Source organism: Phaethon aethereus, assembly GCF_964289735.1.
Source record: "Phaethon aethereus genome assembly, chromosome: 2".
In the NCBI taxonomy this organism is placed as follows: Eukaryota; Metazoa; Chordata; class Aves; order Phaethontiformes; family Phaethontidae; genus Phaethon; species Phaethon aethereus.
In genome coordinates, this window is record NC_138582.1 from 136,518,426 (window position 1) to 136,530,467 (window position 12,042).

At 39.4% G+C, this 12,042-nt stretch overlaps 1 protein-coding gene across 1 annotated transcript in view; it reads right to left on the bottom strand.

The window, feature by feature from the left end:
- Nucleotides 1-12,042, bottom strand: part of DNAH11 (dynein axonemal heavy chain 11) — a gene marked incomplete at its 5' end in the record, with an annotated part of 158,846 nt that overhangs the window by 97,791 nt on the left and 49,013 nt on the right. The window contains 15 exon segments of the mRNA XM_081996498.1: nt 59-127; nt 129-137; nt 1,579-1,743; nt 1,747-1,755; nt 1,886-1,912; nt 1,916-1,941; nt 1,944-1,977; nt 4,804-4,942; nt 8,245-8,363; nt 9,145-9,288; nt 9,406-9,554; nt 9,557-9,561; nt 10,336-10,478; nt 10,482-10,493; nt 11,541-11,672. Coding sequence (XP_081852624.1) covers nt 59-127; nt 129-137; nt 1,579-1,743; nt 1,747-1,755; nt 1,886-1,912; nt 1,916-1,941; nt 1,944-1,977; nt 4,804-4,942; nt 8,245-8,363; nt 9,145-9,288; nt 9,406-9,554; nt 9,557-9,561; nt 10,336-10,478; nt 10,482-10,493; nt 11,541-11,672 — 1,182 coding nt within the window.

Here is a 12,042-nt window from a genome sequence, read left to right on the forward strand (position 1 = left end):
CCATGGCTATTTCTTTACAATATAAGGTCAAAACCATGCTGTGTGGTTAGGCATGTACCTTACTCTTTCCAGTCCCCATATTTCCAATGACAAACCCAGAGTGACGCACTGCCAGGAGCTCCTCCAACCTCAACAACCTACCACACAGAGGGGATACACCGTAAGCGCCTTTCCTCTCCTGTTGTCCTCCTTATTACAGAGACAAAATTATTCACAAAAATTATCTCCCCCTCCACATTCCTATTCCCTTTAGCAGGAAAAAATGAACTTATACCTTCTTGGCAGATTTGCCTCAGCAGAGCTGATGCTGCATCAAGAAACATTGTTTGTCTCCCAGAAAATGGGAAGAGAATTGGCTTAAATTAATGAATGCTGTTATTTCAACAAGTGAGAACAAATCCTATTCTGCTAGACAGCCATAAAATCCAGTAGGATTGTGCCAACCCAGGGATACAGAGCAGTTACCACAATTTTGCCATCACTTTAGCAGAGTGAATTCCACACTCAGAACAGTTGTGCAGCTATAATTTGGTAAAATACAAAATCAGTCCACTGAAGTAACACATTTCTTCTAAATTGTTTTGTGAGCCACAGAATGAAAATAGCTTGGCTGCTTATGGATTTCTGTCTTAGCAAAGAACATCCACATCGATTTTCTAAAGTCCAACAGGAACGAGTCCATGATCCTCAGTGCTCATCTTCTGATTCACCCAGTTAGCAGGAATCAAAATACTCTATAGAAGGCTGATTGCAAAGTTCGTAATACCCCAAGGTATAGCTTATTGTCTTTCACCCTTCCGTCAGGATAACAGAACAAGATAGACAAGAGCAGGAAATCCTTTAAAAATCCTGAGGTCAGTCACATTTAACCAGCTTGGTTACTTAGTTTCCAGCATACCCTAATAAATATATATACAGAGTGTGCTATTGCATACAGCAGATGTGGATGTTCCTCGAAGGGGGGTGGGAATATACTTTTTTAATAGTCCAAATAAGCACACTTTTTATTTGGTCCATATACTAACCAGTGTTTCTAAGTTTCACCTTTTCACCCTGTCTGTAATTCAAACTAAAATTAGTGTTTAAATTTAGCTTATGGACAACTAATCCATATGCGAATACACAGATGCACATGCACGTTTTTAATGTGTATAGCACAATGTGCATTATATTATACAGAAATACCAGAACAAACAAAAATCACACGTAGCCACGCACATTCCAAATGCACGCCGCCTTATTTATATGTTTTTGCTCTCTTACTCTTCTTTCCTCCCTATAAATAATCACCAACAATTAATTTGCTACCGAATGCAAATGCTTGGTACTGTACGCAAACAAACATGTTTGTCAATGTAGACAGCTTTTTTGAACAGGATGCGTTTCATTATGGACATATTTATCATACTGAGGTGCATTACTGCCATGACAAAATGCCTTTGCAATACCGAGACTTTGAGGACACCTTATTAATACTGTAACATACTCAAAAATAACCTTCATGTCTAATATAACCCATTTGCAATTATTATGATTGAAACTCTTAAGGGGAGTAATTAAAGGCAATGTTTCTTTTACTTTGAGGATAAAGCTCTTGTTTATTGTAGGCTGTTTAACCATCTGTTCACATTGCAGGTTCCTCTTCCTTGGAACATCCAGAGCTGGAAACAGGTTACGGATCAAGCCTGTGAAAATTGGGATATCATCTGTCATAATTTTAGGCAAACTGAAGTCTCTTAAGGCTCACATAAGCACCTGGAAAAGGATGGTAAACCACATGTTGCAAGAGCATTAACTCCTTCTCTTTTTAGGATTCTGTTTTTATTCAAAGGCAAAACACCAGAAACATTTCGTACTCTTAGATGCTTTTAAGTGCAGATTTTACCTGATCCTCAGGTCTGTTCTTGTCTCCTCATTTCAGTGAACCAGCAACTATCAAACTGACTTGATAGCACAAAGTCCCCAGTCATAATGGTCCTGTGAAAACATTTTAACCAGTCATGTTAGCACAGGAAATAAAACTAAGTGTTAAAAAAAAAAAAGGGTGTGTGTGTGTGAAATGTGTGTATCTATCTAATTTTTAGTATTCCATCACTTTGTTCCCTATTTTTAAATGGCAAAATTTGCACCACCAAGTATTACTGTATTCACTGCAACTGTACCTCCACGATGAAACAAGGCAAGCAAAAATTTGCTGCCAAACTTCTACTAAATTTGACCTGATCCTAGCAATGCTTTTCTGTTTCCAAAATAGAAGATTGGACAGACTATGAACATATTTTGCAACCAGCTCCACACCAAAATTAAAGGAAAAGAGAAACAGATAGGTACTCGGCCTAGAGAAAAAGCCTAGAAACATTCTGTAAGTGAAGGGCATAGCAAAAGCCTGCATCTTCCCCTAAGCCCTGCCCGTAGGAAGGGAGATGTCCAATGCAGAAGGCACAACTTTTTCATCACACATAGGCTCTTCAATCCCTCTTCCTCCTTTTTCCAGGGCTGTGTAATATTCACCTCTTTCCCTCTCCTTCCTAGGTAACATCGAAGTAGAAAGAGAAGGAGTTTGAAACATTTTGGACATTTAAACAATTTGAACGACAGCACCTTGTATGATTGGAAGGAGTATCCCGACAGCCAATTTTGCAATGGCTGAAGGAGTCTAGCATGAAGTTACAGCTCTAAATTTAAGGCTACACCTGTGTTCTTGCAGCTCATGTAGTGATCCCAGATGGTTAATTCTGTTATAACCAGCAGTGGGACCAGCTACTAGAAGAGAAGCTGGGGAAATACGTGGATAATCAGCTCCTCTCTGACCTATGGGTGGATGCAGCCGTGAGTTACATGACCACCATCTCCTTATGTTAGCATGCATCACACCGTAGTGGTCTACAGTTTCCTTAGTGTGCACACACTACCCCTCCCTCAATTTCAAAACTCCATCTGGGGTTGCAGCTACCCTGCTGTCAGCACCCAAACTGGCTACCCATCAGGTAATGTCCGAGAACATTAGCTGCAACCACACCTATGACTTCAATATAAATACAGCCTAGTTATTATTATCGCCTAAATGAAACAGAACCAAACCCAAAAACCAACCAGCCAAAAAAATCCAATAGCAAACTCCCAACTTAATATACAATTTTTAAAAGTTGACAGAGGTCACTATCCCCTTCCATGATAGTGGCACTCTATAACTGTGAATCAAATGGACAAAATACATCCCAAAGAAGAAAAAAATAAAAAGACATTTATAACTTCAGAACAGTTCATCATCATTAAGAAAAGCTGATGGTACCTTTTTCTGAGGTATGAAAGGTGCTGAGTATCTGCAATGAAAATGTGGCTCCGTATTTTACAAATGGTACACCTAGGCAAAGATGTTAAATATAGAGTTGGTTAGGAAAATAGGAAATTTAGGAATATACTGGGCTGAATGAACTTTTGCTTAGATTTAGGTAAGATTTTTTTTTCCTCCAATTTTTTGTTCGTTTGCTATCTGATGGGTTGTTAAAGAGCAAGCTATGCATCTTTACAGCCAGCTGCTTTGTGGATTGTCCAGTGTACAAGGACGTTAAGACATCCAGGCTATTTGCCATTGCATGACACTACCAGAAGTCCCTTCCCTCACAGCATATGCACTGAAAGCCCTGACAACCCTGTTCTGAAGCAGTTTTTGTAGGCTACGATCCTACTGCCCCCAAAAGTGTATCAAAAGCCCTAAGAGCCCCAGCACTGGACCAATGCTTTCAGAGCTCTCTGAAGAGAATTTAAGTCAAAGGGGTTTAATTTCTCCCATTTCCATTAAAAGTAAAAAATATAAGATAAAAATAATAAACAAACAAGAACATTTTAGGTTTTGCTTCAAACATTATTACTATTATTAATATTGAAATGGAAAGCAATAGTACAAGTGATTTTTCTGAATTCAGAGAATGACTCCAGGACAAAGTAACCATTAGAGTTGAGGAAACCCTGTTCTAGTGAAGCAGACAATATCAATACCTTAAGATATACACAGTTCAGATTAATTATCTCTAGAAACATTGCAAGAATGTGTCAGGAAAACTTCAGGATATTTAGCGATAATTTCAAAATTATGCAGGCATGAAAATAAAGTTGCTTTTGCTTTCATAATGACCCTGCTAGCTAGAGTTTATGGCTTAACGTTGAAGGGTTCTCCAAGTTCTTATTCCACTAATAAAACTGAACATTAAGAATGTCTCCTGAAAAATTATACAGTTGGAAATGAGTAAACAGCATACATACAGGGAAGAAATGGTAAACCTTCCAAGTTTTGTAAGTTGCAGATTTTTAAGATAACTATTCTGAATAGGAATTCTTCCTCGTATAATAATTGAATTATTTAGCAATGCTTTATTTCAATTTTTCAAACAACCCTCCACTGTATTTACTGGGAAAGCTTAAGCAAACATTTATGCAAATAGAATACATTATTTGTTATTCATAATAATCCTGCTCTCCTTTAAGGTTTTTCTCCTCTCCAACAAATAGATACTACACAACAGCACAGTGTAGTTCAGCCATCCCAGGTATGAAGCAGTGATATAAAATTATTTAGTGCAAAATTAGTGCATTACAGAAGTCCCAAGATCAGAGGAAAGGGCACTTTCTTCTAAACTCATATCCAACAGTTTAATAAGGGAGGACATGAGATTTAAAGTCTCTTCAAAATAAGACTATATACATAAAAAACCCGGTTACTATACAATGTCCAGCTGCTCTTTTTCCAAGTGGGTACGTCCTAATTAACATGCCTCAAGCCCAGAAGCCCAAAGAGACCCTCACCTGCTTAGGAAGCAGCTCCCTGCAGGGATTGTACATGGTAATAAACTTCCTGGCTGACAGGCGTGCGTCAATAAACCCTTCAGCAACCAACATAATTTCAGAGATCAGTTCAACGTCAGGGACAACCATAGCACAGAGCCTAAGGAAACAAACCAACCCCACAATCCAAATACACAGATTAGTATTTAAACATGGTAAGAATAAGTCACGTAAATCATCTGACTGATGTGTGCAAACATTTTTCAAAAGAGAGCTCAAGAGAGTCACAATTAAGAGTGTCAGTCAAAGCTAACAAGGACTTTACTTCAAACTAAAAGGAGCTAATTAGGCACTGTTGATTGTTCGTATTCGGTAATATGGCTGTACGCAAAGGAGGCAGCTGGGAAACGCAGGGCTTGCGACAGGTACTACCGAAACCCAGAGCGGGCACAGTCCGCTGCGGTGTCACCTGCCACCAGTGACTGGAGGACACTGCCAGCAGCTGTAGGGGCTCTGGAAGTCAAGTGCAACACCCTGCCATTGCCAAAAAAGCCATCATCTTTAAAAGGACTTCGATTTTTGGAGGGCTTTAATGCTTTTATATGAAGTTATGGTTGCCTTTGGCGGTTTCACTGTTTGTTTCTTTTCAAAAATAACTTTTAGTTCCAACTTTTAGAGCAAAATCAGAGTCATATTAGTGGTGCAAGTGAGAAAAATCTCCAATTAAAAAAGTAATACAAAGTAATAATGCAAAGGCTAAACAATTTCCTCATTAAAAAGCACTACTTCAGTTACATAGTAACAGAGAAGAGATCTTCAATTTAGTGTTCAGGTCAGCTACAAACCAGCAAATTTGGCCCTCAGAGCACTTTTCTTACTACTGAAAAATACAAAGATTTCTTTTGCTCTCCATTCATACTTAAATATGACAAAATTAAGACCAGTGGTTTAGTTCAGCAGCATATTTCTGACAGTAACATATAGTCTAGAAAAAGAGTAAGCACCCCTCTGTTAAACAATGTTTAACTAAGCTATTCCCTAAAAAGCACTTCTTCACAAGCCCAAACGAGGGCTGATATATGCATTGCAGTCAATTACAAAAAATTATATGCTATTCTACCTACCACAACCAGCACCCTTCTTGCAAATAGAATAATAGCTTGCACAAGAAATATCAGGCTAGTAGTATTTAACACATCTTCTCTCCCTTATGAGATTTTATTAGGTGACAAATATATGAGGAATTGATGCTTTAACAGTTACCTCCCACCTTTCCTGTGCCTTGCACAATAGATGAGAGCTATTACAGACATCAGCTACAGGGCAGAATTCCCAAGTGCCAAATGCAGCAGTTCAAACTTTAATTCCATTTGACAACCAAGTAAAGGTAACACTTCAGCTCTCTGTAGCAAGTACAGTTTGAAAATTTTAAACTAATAAAAGCAAGGAGAACCATAATAAAAAGCACAGCAAAGAAAAACATAATTGACTTGGTATTTCAGTAGAAATATTATTAACATTATTTCATATCCCCTACTCTGTTCATCCCAAATGAAAAACATCCCAAAGAATGAACAACAACAGTAATCATATACATTTTCCATCCTCTGGTTGCCCACTGAGAGATGAAACACTTGGTAGCAACAGGGAGTGATCCCTCCTGCTCTCTCGTCAAATACCACATCCGGCTGGCTGCGGAAGACCTGGCCACCAAGGCAGCCGACTCTGTCCGAACGCAGAAAGGGTGGCAGCCGCACCACGCGGACACGGGCAGATGGGGTGCCCGTCACCTTGTCCTCCACGGTGCGAGGTTCTGAGCTGAGGGCCTGCCCAACATCGTTCCCTTGGCGCGCACCAATCCTGCTTTGCCTTGAAGGGACCTTAGGTGGCAGTTGATCAGAAGGCTTGGTAAAGCAACAGCCAAGTTGTGAAATATCTAAAAAAAGCACTTGTGGGGAAGGGGGATGCATCTCTCAAGGTCTCCCTCCAACGTTTGCTAAGACCCAACTACAGGGTCTTATTCAGTGACAGTCTCTGCAGAGGCACCGGCATTCAAATCCTAGCCTCCTCCTTGTAAACAGATGTTACTTACTGCTTGTTACAAAGGATTGTAATTTAGGCTCAAAGAACAAGAAAGCTAATTGCTGCTGCCGCCCAGTCCTGCCATCTGAAGCAGGATGTTTGGTTGGCAAGAGGATGAGCTCTGCCTGAGCAAACAGCTTCCTAGCTGTTTTATTTTTGTCAGCAGACTTTGTGTCTTTCTGCAGCGAAAGTGTGAAGGAGGATGGTGTCAGGAATTCCATGGTTAAAGCCGAAATAATAAAATACACCAAAATCTTGATGTACCTTTTAATACAGAAGAAAGTAATACCTGTGTTTCAACTTGCTCACAGAAGCAACAGTGATGCCCAGTTCTGCCCAAAGTTTCTATCTTTCAAATATCAAAGAGTTTTACCGCTCAGAGAAGCAGATCCCAGATAGCACGTCTATACTTGTGCCTCCCCAGACAGCCTGGCAATGCCTTGCAGCTTGCCCCACTGAACTTCAATACGTTGAGAAATGAAATCACAGAATCATTCTTTTCTCAAATCTTGATTAAATCAATGAGAAGTGTTAATGAAAGAGCAAGGATTTCAACAGACAACTTTTTAAAGCAAGTCCTGCACCACTTAAGTCAAAGACCATTACCACATAGTTTAAAGCGCAGCTCCAACATTTCATCAGAATAAACTGGCATCATTTTACTGGCCATCATACCGGAGCAACCACTCGTGGAACTAATTGACTCTCAGAAACACCATTTTGATATAAACTCACTGAGCGCAGCATGCAAAATATCAGATTTTTTAAATAAAAAACCTTCTTCCTTGAAACATTAGTGTTAAGGTATAAAGCATAAATATGTACTTTAAGAAAAAGATAATGGGTTGTCCTACAGTGTCCAAAAGCATATGCATTTGTTTGCTGTGCACTATACTTTTCACAGCTTCTCAAACACACATCCAATATCTTTCTAGGTAAGAGTATATGGCTTCATTTTCAACTAGTAGTTATGAAACATCTATGAACACACGCATACCTACACCTATGGAAGAATGTGATAGATATACACTTATACAGATGGTTATTTTACTAGGTTAAGCCAGCTACGAAGATTCCTATTTACCACAAAACAGCAAATATTCTTGCACATACTTAGGTTCATTCCGTGTGTTCACAGGTACCTCTAAAATTTTAAGTAAATTAAAAAAAAAAAGGCAAGTTTTACATTTTCCCATGTCATTATGGTGTACAAGCAGGCACAACATGAATACTGATTTTTTATTTCCCCACAGAAATTCTGAAGCAGACACAAACTGCACTTCATTGCAAGCCAAGGCTACTATCATTAGGTGACGTACGTACTCTAAATGTAGGCTTGACATACTTGTATACTGTAAAAGTACACTATAGCATACTTGCCTGAACAGAGCTTTGAGGTTTCCAGGTAGTTCTGTCCAACCTGCATATCCTGGGTTCATGGTAACAAATATGCCAAATGATGACTTCATTGTAATGTTTTCACCAAGGAATAAAAATCTCTTCTAACAAAGATACTGCTTGCAAACATTTTACAGTTGAATTAGATGTAAACAACTGCATCATACAAAACCAGCCATCATGCGTCAGATGACAAAGTTGCATCTGGGCCTGGATCCCATCTCTCACAATGGCCAAAAGCAGATGCCTAGGAAAGTTCATCAGAGCTGAGCAAACATAGGGGCATTTCCTCAGTAGGCACCAGTTTTTAGTAACCTGTAGCTCCTCTTGGCCAACACCGAATTTGGAAAGAAAAGGCTGGACTGTAAGAGCAAAGAGTTCATCTGGCTGAAGTATATCTATAGGAGGAATTAACTTTTAAAACATGTAAAATAAATTAAGACTTATCTAGATGCGGTGGGTTTGAAAAAGCCAGGAGACAGCATCGAGTAAAGGATGCAGAAGATGGTAGAGTGGAAACACAAGGCCTGTCTCAAAACCACTGGGAAATGCTGGAACCCCTGAGACTTTTTGCAAAGCTGAACTCCACCAAACTTCTCACCCATACGATGCAATGATTTCACATTGTGGGATTTGAACAGGACCAGAATTTCAACAGCAAAGTTTTAATTGGATTCCTGCAGGGCCAGTAGTTCACTCACATTTATTGCTACATTTTGAAGAGAGAGTTATTTTGAGGTAGTATATTACACAGGTGATTTAATCTTACCATCTACTCCCTCCCTGCATTTACATAGGGTTTCAGAGGAGCTCTGGAAGAAGCTTTTACTGGTTCAGTATTTACAGTCTGCAAAGAACAATAAAGAAGCCCTGCTAAAATACTCGCTTCTTGTTCCTATTTACGTCATGGAAAGTCTTTACTTGTACTGCCATGACTGACAGAACTTCTACAGAGACGTGACTGAATTCATCAAAGCATCCCCAAGCTCCTGTCTCGACCAAACCTTTACAGATATTCTCTACAGACTAAAATCAAAAGTGAAAAAATTAAGATCTTTTTCTTGAAAGCAACGATTTCCAATGTACTTCACATGAAAAAGAAATGAAACAACAACTTCCATACCACTTAGCAGAACATCTTACCTTGTAATCCATCTGGTCAGAACAGCTGAAGACGTACACCATCATACCAAAGGCATGGCCTAGATCTTTGGTGGTCTCTGTTTTACTTGCGCTGGCTAGTCCTGCAGCAGCGATGCTCATTGTTAGGTGGAGAGACTGGGCTAGAGTATGTTACACCTGGACATAAGAACAGTGATTGTTAGCATTGCAAGGAACATCTACAATGTCGGAAGTTTCGTGGGGAATGTATTCTGAGTCCATTTTCTCATTATAATTTAAGTTTCACATTCATGTAAACTCATGATGTGGCACTACTTGTAAAATTCTTATTTTAGATAGAAAAACCAACCACATCAACATTTTTTAGCAAGAAGGAAAATCCTATCAGTGACCACACAAGACAGGAAACAGTAGGCTGCAGTTGCTGCTTTTCCTATTTCAAAGACGTTAGCCCCAGATTTGTCCCCCTGAACTGAGGGTCATAAGCACTAAGCCAGCCAGGATTGCTGGGTGCATCGTTCTGGATCACCGATTTTGACAAGAAATTCCATTCTGGAGCCAAAACATTTCCAGAAAAACAGCTTCGTTGTATGTGGTGTTAAAAAAGTTCCGGTTTGGCCTTTAACACATGAAAAACAAAATTCTTTTGCTGAAAACTCCTGATTAACCTTGGTATAGATTCGCTCATATTCTTCTTCAGACTAGACACTGAATATATACATTACGTTATGCAAGAATAATTTAAGTTATTTTAAAAGTAATGGACATTAAGATCATACCATGATTTAAGTATGCACACCTACCTGCACACACATGCTCAAAGATATTGCATCTTAATAACCTTATAAAATACATATGAGGTGTGAAAGAACACTGAACTTCTAAGAAACATTTAACTTTTTATTCACCAAAACAGATAAAGCACACACTGTTATTAATAACAGTCATCACCTATCAGTCAAAGGTGTCATAACTAGCCGAGGGGTATTTCCCGAGTACTCATGAAAGTACTGAAACCGAGCGTCAGTGTTGGCAAAACAGTGTTTCTGGGCGTCATCCCGTCTATGGCACAGTTGTGACAGCCAAGCAACGGCTCAGGAACCGGTGATCTAAAAAGCCATTGCAAAGCTACTATGCCAGGTAGGAACTATTCAGATGAAAGAAATGTGACCCATCACAAAGCTCCAGCTGTCATCAGTAGGTCTCACACCTCACTCCTAGCCACTTATGAATAATAACTACTACAACCAGTTATAAAGGATTAGACGCACCTCGAGGCATTTGTGTTTTTATACAGCTGCAAGTGTAATGTAAGATCTTTTTAATAGAGCTATTAGAGCAGAACACATTGCCACTTCCTAAGCCAAGACCTCTCCTTACAAACAATGCAGTCTTTGCATGGGAGCAGACATTACTTTGACCAGACTGAGTTTCATTTTACTCCTCAAGCCTTGTTTCTTCTTGTCTTAATGCCATCTTAGAAACCCATTTTATTTCTGAGGCTTGGGAGGTCAAAAGGAAAATGAGAATTCTTTCCCATTTCAATCCCCATCCAGTGAAAAATTTTGTGCATTCAAACCAGCAACATGTGCCAGACACCTTAGTTTTACCTGAACAAATTACATATAGAGTGGGTGCTTTGGTTTAAATAAACTCTCAATGTTGCAACTGTATGCACATAAAAAGACTCACCACAGGATAGGACTGCCTTTCTCTAGATGCACAAGTATGCCTCTAAAAGGAAAGCAAAACACACTGTGAACAACTGAAGGCAGGATAAGTAAAGACACTTTGAGAAAAATCCTCAGAATGCCCAAGGATTGCCTGCACTCAGTTTTGTGATCTGAAATTTAAAGCAAACACCTTGTTGCTCACAGAAAACTTACTAAAAGTTTGAAAGGTTCTTCGAAGTCAGGTAAAAGATGACACCTGACTTTTTTTTCAGGTAGCTTTTAAATTCAGAAGGCAGTAGCCCATAATAATGCAGGCACAGCACACAGCTCTGAAGCAGGCTGTCTTCATGATTATACCTACTCCACCTCCACTGTCCTGGTGCCCACATGCAGGTCCAGACCCAAACTTGGCTTAAGCACTACTAATTCCTTTCAAAACTACTAAAACCATGCATGTAAAATATAGCTGATCCAAACACATACCTTCCGAGCTACAAGGCTTGCTACTACACCTCTAGCATGAACATCTGTGGTGCAAGTGGTCATGATTTTCTGTCGGTCACCCGAGGAAAGCTCTCCATGCAGCACAGTAATCAGAGCATTTAGCTGAGTGACCTGAAAACATTTAGGTAATCCTCTAAAACCACATGGATCCCAGTACCATCTACCTTTATTGCTGCTAGAAATCAGTCCTGCCTACAATATAAATTAAATCACCACGAAAACTAGCTTGTATGTACAGATTTACTGATACTAAACAAGAGATGCCAGAATAAATCCTGGTTTAAACAGACATTTTTTGAATCATCTGCAAAACAATGACAATCCAGATGAACACAAATACTGAAGACTATCAATTAGGCAAGGTATGAAGAATGGATGGAGGAGATTTGCATGAAGCTGAATTGTAAATTTTGTGGTTACCATCTCCATAGAGATATGCAGCAGGCTCCACAAAACTTGTGGCGCTAATTGCTTGAGAGCA